Below are 27063 nucleotides of genomic sequence, written 5' to 3' on the forward strand. Positions count from 1 at the left end.
ACGAGGCAGTACTCTCCCGCACCACGTGGCCGATGTGGTGATGGTTCACAGTTGGCTGTACAGAATGTAACAAATAAACACTAAGCATTAAGAGTGTCTTTCTATGGGCTCTCCATCGCTGTCCCTGCTGTCGCTTCTCCAGTCCATTCTCCGCGACGAACTTGTCCGCATCCGCAGGGACCGTGAAGAAGTCTCTCTGCCTTGGGACGTGACCCAGAGCTTGGCTGGGTCCAGCATCCCAAACCTCACACTGTTTTTGTACAATGCGGCCTTTACTGTGTTAAATTCAGCCCGACACTTGGCCAGGTCAGCCCCAATGTCCTGATAAATCCAAATCCGGTGGCCTTCCCAGCTGCAGTTTGTGGACTGCCTGGCCCAGCGCAGGATTCTTTCCCAGTCCTGGTACCGGTGCATCTTGCCGATTATCGCCCTAGGCTGTTCCCCGATTTTGGGCTTTGTTCGGTGCGACCGGTGCACTGTGTTGATTTCTGGTGGGTTGGGGAAGCTGTCCCTTCCCAGCAGGTTACCCAGCAATTGGGCCACAAAGTCTGTGGGGTTCCTACCTTCAATCCCCTCCGGAAGGCCCACGATTCGTAGGTTTTGCCACCTCGACCCGTTCTTCTGGTCCTTGATTTCCCCTTTTAAATTCCCCAGAGTCGCGACCAACCTTACCACCTCCTTTTCCAGGGCAATGATCCGGTCGCCCTGATCTGATGCAGCCCTTTCCAGCTCCTTGATATTTCCCCCTGGACTTCCAGGTGCCTTTCCGCCTTGTCCAGGTCCACCTGCATGGTCGCCATCGCTTTGGCAACCATACTCTTCACCACAGCTTGGATGTCCAGTTTAGTTTCCTCCCAATGTTGTCTCATTTCTGTTGAGAGAAACATCCTCCACCCATCCCCTGGTGTGTGGAGTGGGGGGGGGCTTCTCGTGTGGCAGGCCGGTCCCTCTCGCTCTGGCGAAGCCTGCGTTTCACTGCCTCGTGTGTCAGCCGGTTCGGTCGTTTGCTTGTCCAGGCTTTTTCCACTCCTGGTTTCCACTTGTCCTCTGGATTGGCTGCTGTTTGGTATTATTCTCTCTCTGCCGTGTTGTGGAACTGGTGTGGGGGTGTTTTTTGGTGTTCGCATTTTTCGGTCAAAAAGAGCCTATTTTTCAGGTTCGTGGGAGGAGAGCCACCTGATGTGGGACTTCTCAGCACATCCCCATCACTGGAAGTCCAGCTCTCTCTCTCTCTCTCTCTCTCTCTCTCTCTCTCTCTCTCTCTCAAAGGGGAGAGCAGCCCACAGGCCTCTCAGACTCTGGTGACTTTCACTTCACATTTATACAACAAATATAGATTCCTTTAAGAAACAAAAATCCAACAGGAAAAGTGAGGAAACCGTGGCTAACATTTGATCAAAGGAAGAGGCTCATAATGTGGCCAATATAGTAGCAGGTCTGAGAATTGGGAACTTGTTTTGGAATTCAGCAAAGGAGGACCAAGAAACTGATCATGGAAAATAGAATATGAGAGCAAACTGGGGAGAACTGGAAAAGCTCCTAAAGGAATGTGAAAAGGAAACGATTAGCAAAGACCAATGTGGGTCTATTCCAGGCAGAGACAGGAGAGTTTATAATGGGTATAGGGACTCTTATTTTTCTCTTTGAATAAGAATCGGTAGTCCAGTTGGTGGAGGTGTCAGAAATACGACTTTGTTGTTAGTGACTCATTGGTATATTCTTGAATAAGAGGCTTTGTCCTTCTGTCCATGAACAGCAGCTAAACTGTATGTTTTTTTTACACCATCATTGCTCTCATTACCCATCACATAGATTCCACTTTTAATTCCCTCCCGCTTTGTTCCACTATCGCCCATCCTGTTCTTGGCTCTTCATTCACTCCGCCGGATCCCATCGAGAAACAGGGTCCCAATGGCCTCCTTTAATTGCTCTTCTCCTACCCTACTCACTTCCTCAATTCCAATCTTTTCCCCCTCTCCTTACCTTTTCTCCCCTTTGCTTCCCCCCTACATCTGTCACACTTTACCCTCTGATTTTAGTTTCTCTGCTGTTTGGCCTTTCACATCTTTTATTCTCGCTGGGGACTGCCATTAGCACTCTTTTCCCTTGGTTTCTGTGGCTATGACTCATCTTTCATTCCCTCACCCCACAGTATAAATATCTCCCACTTTCTAAGCCTTTTAGCTTTGACAAAGGGTAATCTGAAACATTTGAAACGTTCGCTCTTTTTTCTCCCTACAGATGCTGCCAGACCTGCTGAGATTTTCCAGCATTTTCTCTTTTGGTTTCAGATTCCAGCATCTGCAGTAATTTGCTTTTAATACTCTTAAGATTTCTGCCATTTACTGCATATTTCCCATCTGTATTTGACCTTCCAAAATGCATTACCTCACATTTGTCCGGATTAAACTCCATCTGCCATCTCTCCGCCCAAGTCTCCAACCAATCTATATCCTGCTGTATTCTCTGATGGTCCTCATCGCTATCCGCAATTCCACCAACCTTTGTGTCATCCGTAAACTTACCATCAAACCAGTTACATTTTCCTCCAAATCATTTATATCTATTACAACGGTCCCAGCACTGATCCCTGCGGAACGCCATGGCCCTCCATTCAGAAAAGCACCCTTCCACAGCTACCTTCTGTCTTCTATGACCGAGCCAGTTCTGTATCTATCTTGCCAGCTCACCTCTGATCCTGTGCAACTTCACCTTCTATACCAATCTGCCATGAGGGACCTTGTCAAAGGCCTTACTGAAGTCCATGTAGACAACATCCACTGCCCTACAGTCATCAATCATCTCCGTCACTTCCTCGAAAAACTCAATCAATTTACTGAGACACGACCTCCCCTTCACAAAACAATATTGCCTCTCACTAATACATCCACTCATTTCCAAGTGGGAGTAAATCCTGTCTCAAAGAATCCTCTCCAATAATCCTGCCACTGACATAAGGCTCACTGGCCTTTAAATACCTGGATTATTCTTGCTGCCCTTCTTAAACCAAGGGACAACATTGGCTATTCTCCAATCCTCTGGGACCTCTCCTGTAGCCAGTGAGGATACAAAGATTTCTCTCAAGGCCCCGGCAATTTCCTCCCTTGCCTCTCTCAGTATTCTGGGGTATATCCCAACAGGCCCTGGGGACTTGTCTACCTTAATGTCTTTCAAGACCCCCAATACCTTCTTTTTGATCTCAACATGACCCAAACTATTTACACACCCTTCCCCAGACTCATCATCCACCAAGCCCTTCTATGGTGAATACTGACACAAAGTACTCATTTAATACCTTACCCATTTCCTCTAGCTCCACGTATAGATTCCCACCCCTGTCCCTGAGTGGGCCAACCTCTCCCTGGCTACCCTCTTGCTCTTTATATATGTATAAAAAGCCTTGGGATTTTCCTTAATCCTGCTGGCGAATGACTTTTTGTGACCCTCTTTAGCCCTCCTGACTCCTTGCTTAAGTTTCTTTCTATTTTCCTTGTATTCCACGCTTGCTTTGTGTGTTCCCAGCCTCCTACCTTTGACAAATGCTTCCTTTCTCTTTTTGACTAGGCTCACAATATCTCTCGTTATCCAAGGTTCCCAAAACTTTCCATACTCATCCTTCCTCCTTTCCAGGAACATGCCGGTCCTGAATTCCTATCACCTTACACTTGAAAGCCTCCCAAAAGCCAGATGTTGATTTGCCCTCAAACACCTGCCCCCATCTAAATCCTTCAGTACCTGCCTAATGTTGTGGGAATTAGCCTTCCCCCAATTTAGCACATTCACCTGAAGACTACACTTATCTTTATACATCAGTACCTTCAAGCTTACTGAATTGTGGTCACTGTTCCCAAACTGCTCCCCTACTGAAACGTCGATCAGCTGGCTGGGCTCACTCCCAAATACCAGGTCCAGTACGCCCCCTTCCCTAGCTGGACTATCAACATACTGTTTCAAACATTGGTGTTCCTTACAAACTCTGCCTCATCCATGCCCCCAGCACTAAGTAAGTCCCAGTCAATATAAGGGAAGTTAAAATCACCCACAACAACCCTGCTACTTTTACACCTTGCCAAAATCTGTTGACATATCTGTTCCTCTCTCTCCCGCTGGCTGTTGGGAGGCCTATACTAAACCCCCAACATTGTGAAGCCACCATTCCTATTCCTGAGCTCGACCCATATTGTCTCGTTGTATGAGCCCTCTGAGGTGTCCTCCCGCAATACGGCTCTGATATTCTCCTTATGCAGTAGTGCAACTCCCCCACCTCTTTTACATCCCTCTATATCCCGCCTGAAATCCTGCCAATCCTGTTTTTCCCTTAACCAAGTCTCTGTAATGGCAATAACATCATAGTTCCAAGTACTAATCCAAGCTCTAAGTTCATCTGCTTTACCTGTTACTCTTCTTGCATTGAAACAAATGCACTTCAGCCCACCAGACCCGCTTTGATCAGCAACCACACCCTGCCTGCTCTGCCTCTGATTCTCTTCCCTGGTACAAAGCAATCAGTCTCTCACATCTCACCTCTTGATTCTTAGTACATTGAGGTGCCTGGCAGGGGTCTATACAATACATTTCTATACAGTCCCCTCTAACTTTATATTTCACAATAGAGCGATAGGGGTTGTTGGGGGCACTGTATTTTCTGCTCCGTCATTTTAAAATACACTGTCATCTTGCCTGGGAGGAAGGGTCCTCTGTCCCAGCTTTCCCTATTACCTGTAATTCCCTTGATCCTGGGTTCCCCAACTGATATAGGGCCGAGGTATTTCAGAACTGCAGGTAATTGGTAAAAGCTGCCCCGCAGGACGTATAAAGTCCCATTGGTACATACATCCTGGGTCTCGTCATAATAAAAACCTATACCGCTCCTTCCCCTTATGTCTCTTATTGCAATTATAGTGGCCCAACGCACCCACGTGACATTAGTATACATGTGATCATTGGTTTTCGTGTCAGTGATGTCCGGCTCCTTCTGTGTCCATGGTGAGGAGGTCGATGTCAGTGGTTGAAACCAGATATGGGATGGGGCCCCAAAACGCGCTAGCAATACAATTCTGGAGGTATAAAGAGACGCCTTCCGGTTCTCAGTTAGTATTATATCATTTGTATCATTTCCAATCCTCCTCTTCTTTGTCCTTTTGGTTCCGTTGTCCCATAACCTGGGCTGCACTCGTGGCCCACTTACAAATCCAGATGATTCCTTTCACAAATGCAGCGGCTGCAAAAGCCACGTCTACCCCCAGTTCCGTGGGTTCGTTGACCTATCGGAGGGTCTCTCAATGTTTGTGATTATGGGACTACTCATTGGGGTATGATTTTTAACTGTCTCCAGTGGGTTTTTCATCTATTAGGACACGTTTGTCCAGTGACTATTAATTCATAGGGTTCCTCCCATCAAACCCCTAGTCCCTTTTTACCTGTCATGTCTTTGACTATTACCCTGTCCCCTGGCATGGGTAGTTTCCTCTCCTGTCAGTTTGGTCCAGTCTCTATGCTGTTGCTGTGTGATTACCTGACCTTTCAGGACCAGCAGGCGGTCTACCAGATCTTTCATACATTGGAGCACAGTTCCTGTGTTTATCTGAAGTTCCACCCCTCCGGTTATCACCTCCTCCAGGAGGTGCATTGCTCTTCCTGTCATTAACTCAAAAGGGGTTAATCCTGTTCCCCGGGCTGGGGTGGCTCTTTGACACAACAATATTGCGGGCAAGGCCCGTACCCAATTATTCCCTTCCTTCAGCATGGCTTTGGCTAGGCTGTTTTTTAAGCTTCTGTTCATCCGCTCTACCATTCCCGAACTCTGAGGATGGTCTGGGATGTGGAATCTCTGCTCGATTTCCAAAACTTTGCAGGCCTCCTCCATGGCTTTTCCCGTGAAGTGGGTCGCTTGGTCAGAATCCAGTTGGAGGGGCACCCTCCCACCTTGGTATTATTTTGTTAGCCAATATCAAAGCCATGGTGCCAGCGGTGGCGTCCTTATACAGGAATGCTTCCACCCACCGGTGAATTGACGTAGAACCAGCAAACAATATGTTTTACCCTGTATTCCAGGCAAGGGTCCAGGAAAATCTAGTTGCAGGTTTTCCCAGGGTCGTTTGGGCCGGGGCTGACTTTCCATTTTGATCGTGCAGGGACGGCCTGGTTCCACCAGGGTGCACTATATTCATCGTTGGCAGTATTTGGCCACATCCCTGACCATGAAGTGTGTGATCAACCCCACATACTTCCTTGCTCCATCCAGATAAGGAAAGTGAGTTATATTCATAGACTCTATCTCACTGTGTTTTCCACCAGAACCATTGACCTGCACATCTTCTATTTGTTTATTCCATTCATGGGATGTGGGCATCGCTGGCTGGGCCGCTTTTGTTGCCCATCCCTAATTGCCCTTGAACTGAGGGGCTGCAGCTAAGAGTCAACTGCATTGCTGTGGGTCTGAAGTCTCAAGTAGGCCAGACCAGGTCAGCATGGCAGATTTCCTTCTCTAAGACATCAGTGAACCAGATGGGTTTTTACAACAATCGGCAATGCTTTCATGGTCATCAACTTAAATTCCAAATTTTTTGTGACTTCAAATTTCACCATCTGCTGAACCTGAATTCCTATTGCATTACCCTGGGTCTCTGGATTATTAGTCCGGCTTTTGATTTCCCAGATGTGTCTTGTGAGAGATGAAGTCATTCTAGCCGATAAGCATGAGCTGTTATCAAGTTATATTTTGTTTTCCGTAAGTCCTGTACTTTCCCACTAACTTGCAGATAAAACAGCCTGGCCAGCTGCAACTGGACTGTGTATAAATGTGTGTTATTGTAACTGCTCCTTCAGATACTTTGGTTCACTGAAGCATTCCCCTGCGTGCTTGTAATAAAGATTCCCAAACTTCTTTAAAAAAGATTTAGAGCAGCTGATTGTGGTGGGGGGGGGGGGGGGCGACTGGAACCTGGTGCAGGAGCCAAGGTTGGACAGATCACGGCCGCGCTCGCTGGTCCCATCAGGGGGGGGTGAAGGCGCTGGCTGGGCTAATGGTGGAAATGGGAGGGGTGGTTCCTTGGAGGTTCCTGCACCCAAGGGAACGGGAGTATTCGTTTTTCTCAGCGGTCCGTAAGGTATACTCGCGGATCAACTTTTTTGTGGTGGGGAAGTCTTTGCTGGCTGGAGTCAAGGAGTCGGAATACTCTGCAATTGCAGTGTCAGATCACGCTCCACATTGGGTGGATATGGTGCTAGAGAAGGGGGCAGCGCAGAGACCCGGGTGGAAACTGGATGTGGGGCTTTTGGGGAACCAAGTATTCTGTGAGAAAATTGAAAACGTAATTAAGGAATATGTAGGTTTCAATTGTACGGGTGAGGTGTCGAAGGCAGTCGTCTGGGAGGCTCCAAAGGCGGTGGTGAGAGGTGAGGTAATTTTGTTTGAGGCTAGGGTGGATAAGGAAGAGAGGTTGGAGCGGCAGAGGGTAATAGATGAGATGTTGGAGGTAGATAGGAGGTATGCAGAGGATGGGGACCCGGCGAAGCTGGAAAAGAGGAAGGAACTACAGGCGAGCTTCGACCGACTGTCCACCAGGAAGGCGGTGCGCCAACTGAGACGAGCAAGGGGTGCAGTTTATGAACATGGAGATAAGGCGTATGTTAGCAGGTCAGCTCCGGAGGGAGGCAGCGGCAAGGGAAATTCTTCAGGTGAAGGATAGAGCAGGGAAGTTGGTGGTGGCCCCAGTGCTGATTAACAAGGTTTTTGAGGAGTTTTATGAGAGGTTGTACAAGTCAGAGCCACTCGGAGGAGACCGTGAGATGCAGGAATTTCTTGATGGTTGGAGTACCCGAGGCTAGGGGAGGGGGACAGGGCTACATTAGAAGGAGCAATAGTGGAGCAGGAGATAAAGGATGCGATTGGGAGGATGCGGTCGGGGAAGGTGGCAGGGCCGGATGGGTTTCCGGTGGAATATTATAAAAAATTTAAGGATAGGTTGGCACCCCTGATGATGGGGATGTTTGAGGAGGCGATAGGGAAGGGGGTGTTGCCGCAAACCTTGGGGCAGGCATCGATTTCCCTGTTACTAAAGAAAGATAAGGATCCGACGGAGTGTGGGTCGTATCGGCCCATATCACTTCTGAATGTGGACGTAAAAGTGTTGGCGAAGGTACTGGCGGGTAGGCTGGAGGAGTGCCTTCCGAAGGTAATAGGGGAGGATCAGACGGGGTTCGTGAAAGGGAGGCAGCTGTTTTCGAACATTAGGAGGGTTTTGAACGTTGTTATGGCACTGGTGGAAAGAAAGGAAACAGAGGTAGTTGTGGCATTGGATGCCGAGAAGGCGTTTGATCGGGTAGAATGTGGGTACCTGATGGCAGTGCTGGAGCGGTTTGGGATTGGACCCAGGTTTGTGAACTGGGTAAAGCTATTATATAAGGATCCAAAGGCGAGTGTCCGCACAAATAATATCAGTTTGAGATATTTCTCTCTCCACCGTGGGACGAGACAGGGATGTCCTATGTCCCCCCCTGCTGTTTGCACTTGCGATTGAGCCGCTGGCCATCGCATTGAGAAGTTCGGGAGCATGGAAAGGAATAGTGCGGGTGGGGGTGGGGTGGGGGATAGAGCATAGGGTGTCCTTATATGCCGATGACTTGCTGCTGTATGTGTCGGAGCCGAGTGCGTCGATAGGAGGAATATTGGAGCTACTGCGGGTATTTGGGTCTTTCTCGGGGTACAAGTTGAACCTGGACAAGAGTGAGTACTTTGTGGTGTCTCGGCCGGGGGTGGGGGCAGGGGTGGGGGGGTTGCCATTCCGTAGAGCAGGGACTCATTTTAGGTATCTGGGGGTGCAGGTTGCCCGGGAGTGGGGGAGGCTTCGCAGGTACAACATCACTAGTTTGGTGGGGAGAGTGAAAGCTGATCTGGCAAGGTGGGATGGCCTTCCTCTGTCACTGGCAGGTCGGGTACAGGCGATTAAAATGAATGTGTTGCCGCGATTCCTGTTTATTTTTCAATGCCTACCGATTTTCCTGCCAAAGTCTTTTTTCAGGGAGATTGAGGGAGGGATTACCTCATTCATATGGGGAGGGAAGGTGGCCAGAGTGAGAAAGGTGCTGCTACAGAGGGGAAGGCAGGCAGGGGGTTTGGGTCTCCCGAACTTGTTGTACTACTACTGGGCGGCGAATGTGGAGAAAGTGCGGAGCTGGGTCAGAGGGGTGGATTCTCAGTGGGTCAGAATGGAGGAGAGTTTGTGCAGGGGGTCGGGGCTGAAGGCACTTGCAACAGCGCCGCTCCCAATAGATCCTGGGAAATATTCAGGGAGTCCGGTAATAATAGCTTCATTGAAAATCTGGAGGCAGTTTCGCCAACACTTCGGGTTGGGTTTAGGGTCAAGGGAAATGCCGATTCGGGGGAACCACAGATTTGAGCCAGGGAGGTGGGATGGAAGTTTTCAGAAATGGGAAGAGAAGGGGATTAAGACGCTAAAAGATTTGTTTCTTCGGGATCGATTTGCAGGATTGAGGGAGCTGGAAGCGAAGTATGGGCTAGAGCAGGGAGAAGTGTTTAGGTACATGCAGGTTCGGGATTTTGCCAGGAAGGAGATACAGAGCTTCCCAGAGGAACCGGCCTCCACATTGCTGGAGGAGGTGTTGACGACAAGGGGACTGGAGAAGGGGGCAGTGTCAGCGGTGTACGGAGCTATTCTGGAAGAGGATAAGGCACCACTGGAAGGGATCAAAGCAAAGTGGGAGGAAGAGCTGGGAGAGGTTATAGAGGAGGGGGCCTGGTGTGAGGTGCTCCGGAGAGTGAATGCCTCCACCTCGTGTGAGGTTGGGGCTGATACTGCTGAAGGTGGTATATAGAGCACACCTCACGAGGGCGAGGATGAGCTGATTTTTTGAAGGAGTAGAGGATGTGTGTGAGCGTTGCGGGGGGGGGGGGGGGGGGGGCCGCGAATCACGTTCATATGTTTTGGTCCTGTCCAAAGCTAGGGGAGTACTGGAAGGAGGTGTTTAGGGTAATTTCCAAGGTGGTGCGTGTGAAACTGGACCCGGGTCCCCAGGAGGCCATATTCGGGGTGTCGGACCAGCCAGGGTTGGAAACGGGAGAGGAGGCAGATATCATAGCCTTCGCCTCGTTGATCGCCCGAAGGCGGATCCTGCTGGGATGGAGAGCAGCCTCTCCACCCAGTGCCCTGGCGTGGCGGGGGGGACCTGTTGGAATACTTGACCCTTGAGAAGGTTAAGTTCGAACTGAGGGGAAACTCGGAGGGGTTCTACAAGTCATGGGGACTATTTATTATGCACTTTCAAGAACTGGATAACATCGAACATTAGTTGGGGTGGGGGAAGGGGGGCTGTGTAGATTAAGGGTGACTATGGGTAATCCCTGATTCCTTTGTGTCATTTGTTTATGTAAACATGTGGGCTGAGGTTTGGGGGTTGGTGGGCGGATGGGATCGTTGTTATTATGGGGATTGACATATCTTGTTGATTATTGTTTATTGTTGATGGGTATAAATGTGGGAGAAAATGTGAAAAAGGAGGAGAATTAAAAAAAAAAAAAATTTTTTTAAAGAAAAGATTTAGAGTGCCCAATTCATTTTTTCCAGTTAAGGGGAAATTTAGTGTGGCCAATCCACCTACCCTGCACATCTTTGGGTTGTGGGGGAGAAACCCACGCAAACTTGGGGAGAATGTGCAAACTCCACACGGACAGTGACCCAGAGCCGTATCGAACCTGGGACCTCGACGCCGTGAGGCAGCAGTGCTAATCACTGCGCCACCGTGCTGCCCAAGATTCCCAAACTTTAACCAACTCTGGACCCCGAGTGACATTTGTCCCACAACAATCTGGTGCCAGGAACAGGATCCACTGACGGCTCTGATTAAAGGAAAGCCCCCGTGGACAGCAGATACCGGGGTGAGTTTTATACCACCCGGATTTAGTTCAGTCTGACTGACCACTGGGGCCTCCTGGAATCTCAGGGATCTGCTCTGGTTTGTTTCTTTGGCGTCCATTTGATGTAATTTCAATGACTGGAACATTCCAGACAGAGAATTGTTGGTTTTATACCAAGGATGTGTTTGGGGGCGATGTTGAAGTCCCCGTGATCGAGAGGGTTTTGTTGCTGCTGACAAATTAAGGCTTAAAGCTATATGGGAGGCTAACCAGAAAGAGTTAGGCAGGTGGAGAGAGTTTGGCGTGTTCAGAGATCCCAAGTAAGGGGTCATTTAGCATTATTGCCTCGATGGATCTGCACAGAAAAGCTCCAAATTGTGTGATCAATGCAGGAATTTCTGAAATATTGTGTTATATATATTTGGTGCATTAAGGGTTAAAAGTCTTGGTTAGTGTGTGACTGCTGTAGTCATGTTTATAAAAATCCTGGTTTGTAAAGCAGCTCGGCATTTTTGAGAGAGGTGCAATTGAGGCATCGTAAAATCTTGGGAAATGTACTTTTTTATATAAAGAAGGTTCTCTGGTGAATAAATAATTGGATAAATTGTGTTTAAACTTGAATAATCAGGTCTTGATATCCGGGAAGTGGCATAAGGGTATTGTAACTAATGGGAGGTGTGAGGGTACCAGATATCTAGCAGGCCAGCAGTGTTTTCGTTTTTTGGCTGGAAAGTGAGCTGAGAAACATTTTCTGAAGAATACAGCCAGTGCATTATTCTGACTGTACTCCAGTTTCTTCAAAAGATCTCGATCCAATATTAAGCAAGTATGCTTGGTCTGCTAACTGTATTTAAACGTGGATTTTGACCAGAGATGGGTTTGTTTGAGTTCAGATAAAGATAGCAGTTAAGGGTTATTTTTTCATTGTATTGTTAAGCATTGTTTAATGGGTAATTGTAAGCTATTTTCTTTGTGATGCAAAAATTAGTAATAGTGTGTTCGTAATAAAGTTTGTTTTAATATCGCTACGTGTGTGTGAAATCAATCACGCCTGGAGCGAAGTATCCTTTCCTCGCAGTCTTACAAATTGAATAAAATATTGGGGTTTCTGTCCGGTATCCCAGCAACTGTTGTGGTCTGGTCCAGGATCATAATACCGAATGGAACTTATCAGGCCAAGACTAGGTTAGCGGCTCAGGGATTTGAAGAAACCCTTCGGAGATAAAGAGGTCAGAGTGGACTCGCCCACAGCGGAAAAGGTCATTTAAATGTTTTATCATTCCTTTTAACAACTTTTTCTTGTGAATGTAAATCAATAGATTAAAAAGCTCCTTTTCTGCCAAGGATCACCTCCAGAGGGCAGTTTTTTGTAACTTCCTAAGATCTTCCTCCGAAGATCAGAGGCTGAATGCCCTTGACTGCTGAAGTGTTCCCCGACTGGAAGGGAACATTCCTGCCTGGCGATTGTCGTATGATGTCCGTTCATCTGTTGTTGCAGCGTCAGCATGGTCTCGGCGATGTACCACGCTTCGGGACATTCTTTCCTGCAGCGTATGAGGTAGACAACGTTGGCTGAGTTGCATGGTGGGTGGTGTTCTAACGTGTAATAATGGTACCCATGTTGATGATCTGGCCAAGTAGGAATGTTCACTTCCAGTCGGGGAACATTTCAGCACTCAAGGGCATTCAGCCTCTGATCTTCGGATAAGCATTCTCCAAGGCAGCCTTCAGGACGCGCGACAACGCAGAATCGCCAAGTAGAAACATATAGCCAAGTCCCGCACACGTGTACAGCCTCAACCGGGACCTTGGATTTGTGTTGCATTACATTCACCCCCCACTCTCTGGCCTGGGCTTGCGAAATCCTACCAACTGTCCTGGCTTGAGACAATTCACACCTCTTTAACCTGTGATTATCCCTCTCTCCAGTTGCTCAGTCTGGACCTGTAAACTTAATTACCTGCAAAGACTCGCATTCAAAGTATTGGCTTGCATCTTTGACTTTGTCTATGTATATGTTTCTGGAACCCACCTCTTCATTCACCTGAGGAAGGAGCAGTGCTCCGAAAGCTAGTGATTCGAAACAAACCTGTTGGACTTTAACCTGGTGCTCTAAGACTTCTTACTGTGCTCACCCCAGTCCAATGCCGGCATCTCCACATCATAAGAAGGTGCCAGATGTAGAATGAAGACTTTGGAAGTTAAATAAGTTTGTCTCTGTTTTGAACAATGTTTCAGAGTGTATGGCACTTCACAGTTAGATCAGTTTTGTCCAAGTTGGATTGTCTCCTCCTGAAGGCAGAAGCTGCCGTGCTTTATTGGTACCATGGCAGGAAACTCGCGGACATCTTTATAATGCATGTTGATGACTGCCTATGTGATGGTGCTAGTGAGTTCCAAAACAATGTTACTGACAGCAGTAGAACAACATTTAAGATTTGGAGTCGGGCTTCTGGGACCTTGAAGTAAATTGGATTGGAAATCGGGCAGTGTGTGGTCTGACATCACTTTACATCAACAATCTCCCGGAGACAGTATGAACCCTGTCACAGTCAATGGGGCCGGGGCCTCACAGAAAGATGAAGATGTTTCCAAAGCTGGGACTGAACTGCTGCAAAGTTGAATTGACGAATTGGATTGGTTGGGCTCACAGACAAGGCCGGATACAAGTGTTGATGTCTTCGAGCTGAGTTCTGTAATGAAACGTCCAAAGGTCGAGGACATTTAACGGGCGAACAGAACATTAAAAAATACAAGGTGGTTGGGTGACCTGAAGAATATAAAATGGATTGTTTTTCGTGATGCCTTTCACTGGCAGGAGCCTGTCTCAGTGTCTGGACACTGAGTGATGTTTAAACATCTCTTTTAGCAGAACAGACAAACATTTCTCCTTCTAAATTCAAAGGCCATGATATTCAGCTCCCATGAAGTGGCTGACACAGTCTGGTCTTGGCCTAATGTTTGACTTGCGATTTCTGACTGTAAATCCTCCCCTTCTAATATTCTGGAAAAGGAGTTTACAAAGGTTATCACTGACAGTATAGGATAGAAATTCAGAACAGATCATTCTAGCTTCTCTGGAACATTGTTTCCTCTCTCATTCCCCAAAAGGTGTAAATCTCCGTCCCGCACATCTCTCCATTCTCATGTTATTAGTTAGTAATTTCCTGCTTCTGGACTGTAGTAGAATGATTCAACAACGCTCGTTAAGGCAAAATAACAAGGCTTTATTTACGAAGACTGCATGCAGTAATGGCTGAAACTTGAGGCCAGAGAGCAGTTTGTACCACTGCTGATTCCTTCCCAAGTCCGCGCTTTCACAGAGAATCAGCTCAGTATTTATACATTATCAAGGGTGCGTGACTACAGCTTAGTCAGGAATTCAATCTGAAGTAGAAACGGAAGCAATGTCATAAACCTGCTGATCTTCTCGGACTCTTTGTCTCATCCCTCATACCATTATCTTGTCCTTTGATAGAACATTAAAAGGTCGGCGAAGACTCATTCATTCCTTATCTTGTCTTATTCATACCGCCCTAGGTTATGACGGGTTAGCCTTATCAGAAATACCAGAGGTCAGGCATTTTGGATTAGCTAGATTAGCATTCCTTACAAAGGGCTCTGGTACATTGAAGTGGCTAGGTCAGCTTTTCTTACATTGTACTGAATAGTTGACCAGTTTTCCCATCATGCCATTACTTAATTCGTACAACATCACATTCCCTCCTTTTGTCATATCATGACAACTAGTTAAATAGGGATTTCCATGACTCGATTGAAAATGCATTTACACAAGCAACCAAGCAATCCTATCCCTAGTAGCATTAGTAGTAGTAGCATGAAGGCCTTAACGATCCAATCAAATAATCCATGACCCAATCATCCTAGCCAACCCGGCGGGTTATAGTCATGAAATTCACTGCCAATCTCTTGAATTTGATCAGTTTGTCTCTTAATATGGTCGGCCAGGTTAGTGATATTTTCAGAGCCATCTGGAATATAAGTACAGCACTCCTGACCGACAATAGCACACGTTCCTTCCTGCGAGGCTAACAGATAATCCAAAGCCAGTCGATTTTGTAATGCCACGGTCCAGACAGCCAACAGCTCAGCTGAGACCTCGGCCAGTGCCTGTCCAGTTTCCCAGGCTTCTGCTGCCATTATGTTCGCCAGTTGTTCCAATGCTGTGGCCATGTGGATCAGTTTGTTGGCTGCCTTGCCCATTCCATACAATGGAAAGGCCATCATAAAGAACTGTTCCGTTTTAGTGATAGTCCTTTTGGCTCGCGAGGGGGAGTGCTTAAGGGAGGGTAGGTGACGCATTTGGGGTACGACATATCCCAGAAAGCAGGATCCTGTCCAATCAGTAGGGAGCCACGGATATGCTTTAGTGCCGCATATTAAATATGTTCCATTATAGGCCGTAAAATCATCAGCTAACGTCATCCAGGGGATTGGGGAGGTTTGGCCCCATGAGCTGTTAGAGGTTATATTCCATACCCTGGACCAATCACAGTTAAACATGCCCTTGTTGGATATGCCTGGTACCGGTCCTTGCCAGTCAACTGTAAGGCTGCACCTACTTTGCCCCATCAACTTTCCTTTCCCTGATTTATTAAAACACATGGAACCTTGAACATTATTCGAGTGGATGGTGAGGGAGGGTGGAGTCCAGGCATGATTATAAGCGGGCTGATACGAAGCCGAAAATTTAGTCATGTCATAGCCAGCAAAACTCCATATTTCCATATCTCCCCTGGTCCCTTTTTGATTTTGTCGTAAAATCCATTCAACTGTCTCTGCGATATGGAAAGGGGATGGATTGGAGAGGTATTCCTTCCCTCGAATGGACGGGGATGTGGGTACAAACCCAACACTTGCTTACATTCAATTTTTCAGCATAAAGATATGACATATATAAATAGGTATTGGAATGCAGTTCCCGGGTAGTTCGTTTTTTTTTACTACCGAGTGGCTAAATAGTCCAGAGAGTCCAAAAATTATAATGAAGATCATCCTGTGTTCACGTCTGGGTTGGAGACTATCTCCTTGCAATCGGATAGATGTATCCAACTTGAACGTCCTTCAAGCTTGACAGAAGTCGGTGTAGTCAGTAGTACTAGGAAAGGTCCGCTCCAGCGTTGTCCTAGTTTCTTTCTGTCCCAATTCTTTACCAATATGTAGTCTCCGGCTTCGACCACTGGATATCGAGGGACGGCTGTCCCTGCTGGCACTGGGAGATGTGCCTGTTTCACCTGTGAGTGGAAAAACTTCAGAGCTTCAAATAGTTCTGCATCTGTTCCCCCATCACATGGAGGTCTATTCCCCCATCACATGGAGGTCTATTCCCTCCAGGGGTTTTTCATGGGCATCCCAGGGAGTCCTCATTGGCCGACCATAGACTATCTCTGCAGCTGACAGTCCGGTCCGCGAATGTGGAGTCACTCGCATGTGAAACAGTGCCAAGGGTAATACCTTTAGCCAATTTAACCCAGTTTCTTCAGTTAATTTAGATAATTTTTCTTTTAAAGTCCCGTTGGCTCTTTCCACAATTCCTGCTGCCTGCGGGTGATACGCGCAGTGCAGTTGCTGTTTAATTACGAGTGCTTTGAGTACCGTCACCTGCTAGTTTCCTCCGTCAAGGATGAGGGGTCGTAGCAACGATCCGAGAAAGAGAGACCAAGGTGAATCTTACCCTGTGCCGGAGTCCGTCTCTTCCCTCCGGGTCGTGGCTCGATCACTTCTTCAGTCCCCCACGGTATTCACTCAGGATATTCGTAGCTGCTCGCTTGCGCCAAATGTTATCAGTTAGTAATGTCCTGCTTCTGGACTGTAGTAGACAGATTCAACAACGCTCGTTAAGGCAAAATAACAAGGCTTTATTTACAAAAAGACTGCATGCAGTAATGGCTGAAACTTGAGGTCAGAGAGCAGTTAGTACCACTGCTGATTCCTTCCCAAGTCCGCGCTTTCAGAGAATCACCTCGGTATTTACACATTATCAAGATTGCATGACTACAGCTTAGTCAGGAATTCAACCTGAAGTAGAAACGGAAGCAATGTCATAAACCTGCTGACCTGTTGATCTTCTCGGACTCTTTGTCTCATCCCTCAGACCATTATCTTGTCCTTTGATAGAACATTAAAAGGTTGGAGAAGACTCATCCATTCCTTATCTTGTCTTATTCATACCGCCCTGGGTTATGACGGGTTAGCCTTATCAGAAATTCCAGAGGTCAGGCATTTTGGAATAGCTAAATTAGCATTCCTTACAAAGGGCTCTGGTACATTGAAGTGGCTAGGTCAGCTTTTCTTACATTGTACTGAATAGTTGACCAGTTTTCCCATTATGCCATTACTTAATTCGTACAACATCACACTCACTCTGCTGTATCTAGTATTCACCCTCCCAGTTATTCTGAAGGTGCTGATTCAGGCTGATTGACAGATCCATGCTCACTGCTTCCTGTCCTGGTTTGAATTGGATTGGATTGGATTTGTTTATTGTCACGTGTACCGAGGTACAGTGAAAAGTATTTTTCTGCGAGCTGCTCAACAGATCATTAAGTACATGAGAAGAAAAGGGAATAAAAGAAAATACATAATAGGGCAACACAACATATATCCTGGACAGAGAAACCTGAAAATCTTCCTGCAGACTGCTAGTCTAAATACATATAGATATCTGTATATTTATTGAGCGAAAGATACGTTTAATAGTCACAGTTACTTGAACAGAGATACAAGGATGATGTGAGGAAGAGCTTTATTAAACAGTGAGTAGTCATGACCGGGAACTCGCTGCCTACGAGGATGATAGAAGTGGAGACAATCAACAATTTCCAAATTTAAATTCTTGGACTTTTGAAGGAAATAAACTTACAGGAGAACGGGGATAGAGAGGGGGATGGGACAGACTGGATTGTTCTACAGAGAGTCTGGACTCGAGTTATTGAATGGACTCCCCCTGTGCTGTAAGGACTCTATGACTGGAGATATATAACGTAGCTACAGTACTATATTACAAGAGTAGAAATAGTAAAAATTTACTTCATTACAGAATCTTGAATAACATATGTTATACCACAGTATTAAACATTTAATCTCTATTATACAATAGCACTCAAAATATTTCTGTCCTATGTTAGTTTATAGTCCCCATAAATGTCAGCCAACTCCTGGGAAACCGCTGCTTTATTTGTGGACATTAGGAAAAAGACCGTCCTTTTACCCAAATAAATGTGTCGAGAGGGCGTGAAGGATGTCAGAATGGGCGGCACGTTAGCACCGTGTTTAGCACTGATGCTTCACAGCTCCAGGGTCCCAGGTTCGATTCCAGGCTTGGGTCACTGGCTGTGTGGAGTCTGCACATTCTCTCCACGTCTGCGTGGGTTTCCTCCGGGCGCTCCGGTTTCCTCCCACAGTCCAAAGATGTGCAGGTTAGGTGGATTGGCCGTGCTAAATTGCCCTTAGCATCCAAAAAGGTTAGGTGGGGTTACTGGGATGGGGTGGAGGTGTGAGCTTCAGTAAGGTGCTCTTTCCAAGGGTTGATTAGACTTGATGAGCCGAATGGCCGCCTTCCGCACTGTAAATTCTATAAATGAACACGGTTGATCCTGGATGTGATTAACAGCAACACCGACAGCAGAATCTGACCCCGTGTAATCATCTGTGAACTCTTTGGTGTGACTGCTGGTGGGATAACTGAGAGAATCCCTTCCCACACACAGAGCAGGTGAATGGCCTCTCCTTGGTGTGAACTCGCTGGTGCCTCTGCAGGTTTGATGAATGAGTGAATCCCTTGCCACAGTCAGAGCAGGTGAACGGTCTCTCCCCAGTGTGAACCCGCTGGTGTGTCATGAAGTGGATTGAATGGTTGAAGCCCTTCCCACACACACTGCAGGTGAACGGTCTCTCCCCGGTGTGAACTGTCTGGTGCGTCTGCAGGGTTGATAATCGAGTGAATCCCTTCCCACACACAGAGCAGGTGAATGGCCTCTCCCCAGTGTGAATCCGCTGGTGTTGCAGCAGGCTGGATGACTGAATAAAATTTTTCCCACACACAGAGCATCTGAACGGCTTCTCACCTGTGTGACGTCGCTGATGAATCAGCAGGGTAGATGACTGAGTGAATCTCTTCCCACATTGAGAGCAGTTGAATGGTCTCTCCCCAGTGTGAATTCGCTGGTGTGCCCGCAGATCTGGTGACTGAGTAAATTGCTTCCCACACTCAGTGCAGGTGAATGGCTTCTCCCCTGTGTGAACTCGCTGATGTCTCTGCAGATTGGGTAAGTGAGAGAATCCCTTCCCACACACAGTGCAGGTGAACGGCCTCTCCCCAGTGTGAACTCGCTGGTGTGTCTGCAGATTGAGTAACTGAATGAATTCCTTCCCACACTCAGAGCAGGTGAATGGCCTCTCCCCAGTGTGAACTCGCTGGTGTCTCTGCAGATGGGATAACTGAGTGAATCCCTTCCCACACTCCATGCACGTGAATGGCCTCTCCCCAGTGTGAACTCGCTGGTGCGTCTGCAGATTGGGTAACTGAGTGAATCCCTTCCCACACTCCGTGCAGGTGAATGGCCTCTCCCCGGTGTGAACTCGCTGGTGTGTCTGGAGTTTGAATGAATCACTGAATCCCTTCCCACATTCAGTGCAGGTGAAGGGCATTTCCCCGGTCTGTCCATGTTGATCAGTTTCCACTTCAGACAGGCATCCAAATTTGTTCCCAAAATTCCCGTGTTCCCACAGATTCTGCATGATAAAGGTGTCCCTTATGTGTCCCCAGTTTCAACAGTATGTTGAAAATTCACTTACATAGAACACAGGTACGGTCTCTCCCCACTGTAAATGGTGCAATGTTTTTTCAGGCTGTGTAACTGTGTAACAACAGTCTGTGCTGTGGAACACTCTCACTCGCTGTGTGTGTGTTTTCCAGTCACGCAGATGATTAAAATCTTTTGAAGCCGTCAGAACAGAGAAACGTTTTCTCCTTCTAAATTTAAAAGCTGATGATATTCTGATCCCAGCGAATGGAGCGACTCCACCAGATCTTGATGTGACGTTTGGTTTGAGATTTCAGTATGTAGATCCTAACCTTCTGATATCCTGTAAAAGGTGTTTACAAAAGACATCACTGTCAGCCCAGGACAGAAATTCAGAACAGACAATTCTAGTTTCTCTGGAACATTCTTTCCTCTCTCATTCCCCAAAAGCTGTAAATCTCCATCCCACACACTCTCCCTCCATTCCCACTCTGCTGTATCTAATATTCACCCTCCCAATTCTCCTGAGGGGCTGATTCATGAGGGATCCAGGCTCACTGCTTCTTGTTGAAGAGGTGAAAATCTTCATCCAAGCGTCTATTGATTCGATAAAGGGGGGGGGGGGTCTAATAATAATCTTTATTAGTGTCACAAGTTGGCTTACATTAACACTGCAATGGCATTGCTGTGAAAATCAACCAGTCGCCACACTCCGGCGCCAGTTCGGGTACATCGAGGGAGAATTTAGAATGTCCAATTCACATAACAAGCGCGTGTTTTGGGAATTATGGGAGGAAACCGAGGCAACCAGAGGAAACCCACGCAGACACTGGGAGAACTTGCAAACTCTGCACAGTGACCCAAGCTGGGAATTGAACCCGGGCCCTAGCACTGTGAAGCAACAGTGCTAACCACTGTGCTACCGTGCCACCCTGAGGAAGGGTTTAATTTTGGTAGCGAGTGGTTAAGAGTTTTCTGCCTATGATGGAGGTGGAAGTGGAGACGAATATTGATTTTAAAATAAAATTGGATAGGTATTTGAAGGAAATTAACTTGCAGGGGAACGAGCAAATAGAGGGGGGATGGAACTGACTAGTTTGTTGTAAAGAGAGTCGATATGGACTCGAGTTACTAAATGGATTTCTTCTGTGCTGTAATGACTCCATGACTGGAAATATATAACATAGCTACAGCACTATATTATACAACTAGAAATAATAAGAAATGTACTTTATTGCAGAACTATAAATAGTATATCTATTATGTACCATATAACACTAAACATATCTCTGGCCTATATTAATTTATTGTCCCCTTAAATGTCAGCCATCTCCTGGGGAAAGCAGCCCTTTAATTGTGAATATTAGGAAAGAGACCATCCTTTTAGCCAGACAAATAAATGTGTCAAGCTGAGGGAGCAAAGAATGTCAATGTCTTTAAGAGAGAGAGACCTGGGCCAAGCTTTGCAGAGTCTGCACCCTCCCTGGATTCACTTCCTTTCCCTTCAGTTGCTGCAAGTGACCAATTGAAGGTGAGAATGAGAAAAGAAATGGAAAGGGGGAAACATTGATTTCCTCCTAGATGTTGTACAGAGGAGAAAGTTTTAGATCTTTTAGTTTGTTAACAATTCTACAATACAACAGGACAACGCTGAATACAGAACAATCAGCAAGAAAACAAGGCCAGCGACTCCCCAGCGGTAGCCCCACATCAGTGGAAACGTGTGTGGGGTAAATCATGGGTGTGGATGCAGTACATGCATGTCAGCAAGAGCAGGCGTGTGTGAAGGAGTATCTGAGTGAATGCTGCATGTGCCGGTCTGTGAGAGTGTGTGAGAGAGAATGAGCAGCACCGACCATCAGGAAAGGACACATCGACACCGAGAGAGACCCCTCCCCTCCCCGGAGGGGCACAGTTCAGCCCCAAAAGGCGGTTCCATTGCCCAAGAGACCAAGGCAGAGGACAGGGTAAACACACAAAACACAATAGTCACGATGCAAAAACACATCAGCTGCACCAAAGACAAAAAGCTCCAAACAATCAATAAAACGAAGCCGCCAGAAGGCGAGCCCGCGCGTGCGCACTCCCCCGCCCCCCCGCACATTCTTCCACATCCGCGGAAAGGCCCCAAACACATCTCCGGGTTCCAGTGCGCGTGCCCGGCGCGCGGGCACCGGATCCCCGCCCCCACCAATTGTTCCCTCTCCCGCCACACCTCCTCGAGACAAGGTTTCCAGGCAACCGGCTCCGGCCAGAGCGAGAAGCCGCTCGGTGATCACCCTCTCGGCCCGGGACTGCGCATGTCCAAGGGAGCGGGGAGACTGCGCGTGTGCGGGGTAGAGCCCGCCTCCTGACCTTCCAGCTGACATATTGACCAATGGGTCGAATTGGAGGACCGGAAGGACTTTGTCCACCAGCCAATCAGAGCGCGTGTTTGTGTGAATGACGATTGAGCTTTGCACGGACTGAAATCGACTCTTGTCTGCAACATCTGTGAGTAAAACACTTTCTTTTCTCCCCCTTTCCATTTATTTTCTCGTTCTGACCTTCAGTTGGTCACTTGCAGCAACTGAAGGGAAAGGAAGTGAATCCAGGGAGGTTGCAGACTCTGCAAAGCTTGGCCCAGGTCTCGCTCTCCCTTAAAGACATTGACACCCTTTGCTCCCTCAGCCTGACACATTTATTTGTTTGGCTAAAAGGATCGTCTCTTTCCCAATGTTCACAATTAAAGGGCTGGTTTCCCCAGGAGATGGCTGACATTTAGGGGACACTAAAAATATCAGACAGAGATATGTCGAGTGTTGTTATATGGTACAGATTAGACATATTATTTATGGTTCTGTAATAAAGCACATTGATTATTATTTCAAGCTTGTAATCTAGTACAGTAGCTATGTTATATATTTACAGTCATCTTTTTCCTCAGAAGGTTGTTAGTCTCTGGATTTCTCTTTCACAGGGCCCAGTGGAGTCTGGGGTCATTGAATATATTTGAGGATGAGTTGGACAGATTTATATTTGATGAGGGAGTCAAGGATTATGGGGAACCAGCAGGAACATGGGGAGAAAGCTGAGATGAGTCTCAGTCATCAGGTATTTTCAAGACAAAGGTTGATGGGTTTCTAGATATTGAATATATCAAGGGATATGGGGGAATAGTGTGGGAAAATGGTGCTGATGTAGATCACCCAATGATATGATTGAATGGTCGAGCAGGCTGGATGGGCCATTAGCTTACTCTTTATTGTGATCTCTGTGTCCAGGACAGGAAGCAATGATCATGGGTCTGTCAATCAGTCTGAAACAGCACTTTCAAGAGAATTGGGAGGGTGAATATTAGATGCAGCAGTGTGAGAATAGAGGGAGAGTGTGTGGGATGGAGATTTACAGCTTTTGGGGAATGAGCGAGGAAAGAATATTCCATGGAAAATAGAATTATCTGTTCTGAATTTCTCCCTGTTAAGACAGGTGATATTTTTTGAAAATTGTTTTTATAGGATATTAGAAGAGGAGAAATTACAGATAAATCTCAAACATCACGTCTAGATCTGACAGAGTCACTTGGATTCCTTGGGACCTGAATATTATCGGCTTTTGAATCTACACAGAACAATGTTTGCCTGTTCTGGCTGCTTCAGAAGATTTTGAACATTTGTGTGACTGGAAAAGCACCGAGACACATACACCCAAGTGAGCGTGTTCGAGAGCAGTGACTGTGGGAGGACCTTTAACCAGTTACACAGCCTGATAGAATATTGCAACATTCACGGTGAGGAGAGACCGTACATGTGTTCTGTGTGGAAGGGCTTCAACTAATTGTTTGACCTGAAGAGACACGAGAAGACGATGAACATGGAAAAACCGTGGAAATGTTGGGATTGTGGGAAGGGATACAGATACCCATCTACGCTGGAAATTCATCGACGCATTCACACTGGGGAGAGGCCGTTCACCTGCTCTGTGTGTGGGAAGGGATTCACTTGCTTATCCCAGCTGCAGAGACACCAGCGGGCTCACACTGGGGAGATGCCATTCACCTGTTCTCAGTGTGGGAAGAGATTCAGTCATTCATCCACCCTGTGGGCACACCAGCGAATTCACACTGAGGAATGGCCGTTCACCTGCTCTCAGTGTGGGAAGGGATTCGCTCAGCTATCTAACCTCAATTCACACCAGCGAGTTCACACTGGGGAGAGGCCATTCACCTGCAATCAGTGTGGGAAGAGATTCACTGAGTTATCCAGCCTGAAGTCACACCAGCGAGTTCACACTGGGGAGAGGCCATTCACCTGCTCTGAATGTGGGAAGGGATTTACTCAATTATCGACCCTGCAGACACACCAGCGAGTTCACACTGGGGAGAGGCCATTCACCTGCTTTCAGTGTGGGAAGGGATTCACTCATTTATCCAACCTGAAGTCACACTATCGAGTTCACACTGGGGAGAAGCCATTCACCTGCGCTCAGTGTGAGAAGGTATTTACTCATTTATCCAGCCTGAAGTCACACCAACAACTTCACATTGGTGAGAGGCCATTCACCTGCTCTGTGTGTGAAGATGTTCAAGGAGTTATCCAACCTATTGGTCCACCAGTGAGTTCACACCAGGGAGAGGCCATTCACCTACTCTGATAAGGGAAAGGCATTCAATGATCCATCCCGCCTACGGAGACATCAGTGAGTTCACACTGGGGAGAGGCCATTCACCTGCTTTCACATGAGGGAGAAAGGAATAGAAGGATATGCTGATGGGGAGATGAAGAGGGGTGGGTGGAAGCTCATGTGGAGCATCAATACTGACAGAGACCAATTGAGCCGACTGGCCGGGCCTGTGCTGTAGACACAATGGAACAGAGACAAATGTATTTATTTTAGATCTACCTGTAGTGGGGGGAAAAACACCATAAAATAAATGTCCTTCAGCAGCTTTTAAGAACATAGGACATACAGTGCAGAAGGAGGCCATTCGACCCATCGAGTCTGCACCGACCCACTTAAGCCCTCACATCCACCCTATTCCCATAACCCAATAACCCCTTCTAACCTTTTTTGGTCACTAAGGGCAATTTAGCACGGCCAATCCACCTAACCGGCACATCTTTGGACTGTGGGAGGAAACCGGAGCACCCGGAGGAAACCGACACGCAGACACAGGGAGAACGTGCAGACTCCGCACAGACAGTGACCCAGCAGGGAATCAAACTTGGGACCCTGGTGCTGTGAAGCCACAGTGCTAATCACTTGTACTTTGTGGATCATTTCAGTGGAAATGTGCTCTCCCAGGCTCAAAGAGCATCAGCCCACTGGAAGCAAAGTCGTGAGATTGGCCAGAATATACCCATTGTATAGAACCTTGGTTAGACCGCAGCTGGAGTACTGTGTGCAGTTTTACTCCCCTTACCTTCGAAAAGGTATTATTGCCACAGAGGGAGTGCAATAAAGGTTCACCAGACTTGTATCTAGCTTCCCCTTCAATATATTCACGTTGTTTACCTCAACCACTCGCTGTGGTAATGAGTTCCACATTCTCACCACTCGCTGGGTAAAGGGGTTTCTCTTCAAATCCCTATTGGATTATTGAACCCCTTTCTCATCTTAAAGACTTCCATCAGGTCACCCTTCAGTCTTCTCTTTTCTAGAGAAAAGCAGCCCCAGCCTTTCCTGTGGGTTAATGTTCTCAGTTCTGATATTATTCCTGGGCAGCACGGTACCACAGTGGTTAGCACTGCTGCCTCTCAGCACCAGCGACCCAGGAGGTTCAATTCCGGCCTTGGATAACTGTTCGTGTGAGTTTTCACTTTCTCCCTGTATCTGTGTGGCGGATGTGCAGGTTAGGTGGATTGGCCATGCTAAATTCCTCCTTAGTGTCCAAATGTTTAGGTTGACGGGTTATTGGGATAGGACAAGTGAGTGTGCTTGGGCGGTGTACTCTTTCAGCGGGCTGGTACATAATGTGAGGGGCCGAATGGCCTCCTGCACTATAGGGATTCTATGAATCTTAGTTGCACCTTCTCCAGTTCCTCTATTTCCTTTTTCCAAATGGAGATCACAAATGTTGACAGTGCTCCCAGTGTAGTCTAACCGTTGTCTAAACAAGTTGAACATAACCTCCCTGTTTTTCAATTCTATCCCTCTCGAATGGAACCCTCTGTATGGGCCCCACAGTTTAGGAAAGATGTGAAGTTCTCAGAGAGGGTGCAGAGGAGGTTTATGAGACTGTCACCAGGGATGAAGGACTTCAGTTAGTTGGAGAGACTGGAGCAGCTGAATTTGTTCTTTTTCAGACATAGTCATTAGTACCCAGAAGGAGGACATTCAGCCCATCGAGTGATATGGGAAATAAAGTGTGAATGTGATTAAAGTGAGTTATATTCATGAAAGCTCTCTGTCTCTCTCACACACTTTTCCCCACCAGATCCATTGGCCTGCACATTTGTTGTTTCATTCATGGGATGTGGGCATCGCTGGCTGGGCTGCATTTGTTGCCCATCCCTAATTGCCCTTGAACTGAGTGGCTGCAGTTAAGAGGCAGCCACATTTCTGTGGGTCTGAAGTCACAAATAGGCCAGACCAGGTCAGCATGGCAGATTTCCTTCTCCAAAGGACATCAGTGAACCAGATTTTTTTTCCAACCATCAACAATTCCTTCATGGTCATCAATGACTTTAATTCCAGATATAAATGAATGCAAAATTCACCATCTGCCGAACCTGGATCCCTATTGTATTTCCGTGGGTCCTTAGATTATTAGTCTAGCTATTGTTTTCCTAGATCTGTTTTGTGAGAGATGAATATAGATCACTATAGCCGATAATTCTGAGCTGTTTTCGAGTTGTTTCCTTGACATCCTGTACTTTCCCACTAATTTGCAGAATAAACAGCCTGACCAGCTGCAAATGTACTGTGTATAAACGTGTGTTATTGTAACTCCTCCTTGAGATGCTTCGGTTCGCTGAAGCATTCCCTGCATGTTTGTAATAAAGATTCACAAACTTTTACCAACTCTGGACTCCGAGTGACATTTGTCCCACAGCAACCTGGTGTCAAGAACAGGATCCACTGACGGATCCTGATTTAACAGTAAGAAGTCTTACAACACCAGAGTAAAGTCCAACGGTTTGGTTTGAATCGCAAAACAAACCTGTTGGACTTTAACCTGGTGTTGTAAGACTTCCTGCTGTGCCCACCACAGTCCAATGCCGGCATCTCCACATCATGGCTCTGATTAAAGGAAGGTCCCCGTGGACAGCAGACACTGGGGTGTTGTTTGTTTTATACCACCCGTGTTTAGTTCAGTCTGACTGACAACTGGGGCCTCCTCGGAACCTCAGGGATCTGTTTCTGGTCTGTTTCTGTGACGTCCACTCGATGTAATTTCAATAACTGGAACATTTCAGACAGGAATTGTCAGTTTTACACCAA

At 47.0% G+C, this 27063-nt stretch overlaps 1 protein-coding gene and 1 long non-coding RNA gene across 8 annotated transcripts in view; one reads left to right on the plus strand and one right to left on the minus strand.

The window, feature by feature from the left end:
* Window positions 1–21969, minus strand: part of LOC140421924 (uncharacterized) — a 92689-nt gene extending 70720 nt beyond the window's left edge. The window contains exons 1-4 of one of the 7 annotated variants that reach the window (XR_011947170.1): window positions 21857–21969; window positions 19694–19984; window positions 16572–16706; window positions 14083–16131 (exon numbers count right to left, since the gene is read on the minus strand). Coding sequence is in view for 1 of the 7 variants with exons in the window: in XM_072506897.1 (XP_072362998.1) it covers window positions 18582–19636 (1055 nt within the window). In the remaining 6 variants the exon portion in view is untranslated. Of the gene's footprint in view, window positions 1–14082; window positions 16132–16571; window positions 21766–21832 lie in introns of those variants that run through there. The other 6 variants (XR_011947171.1, XR_011947167.1, XR_011947172.1 and 3 more) reach the window with 6 other exon arrangements.
* LOC140421995 (uncharacterized) lies at window positions 21778–26644 on the plus strand. Its single transcript, XR_011947209.1, has 2 exons — window positions 21778–22134; window positions 23139–26644. It is a non-coding gene; the product is annotated as an uncharacterized lncRNA (long non-coding RNA).
* The last annotated feature ends 419 nt before the right edge of the window (window positions 26645–27063 follow it).

This window comes from Scyliorhinus torazame, chromosome 5 (assembly GCF_047496885.1).
Source record: "Scyliorhinus torazame isolate Kashiwa2021f chromosome 5, sScyTor2.1, whole genome shotgun sequence".
Classification (NCBI taxonomy): domain Eukaryota; kingdom Metazoa; phylum Chordata; class Chondrichthyes; order Carcharhiniformes; family Scyliorhinidae; genus Scyliorhinus; species Scyliorhinus torazame.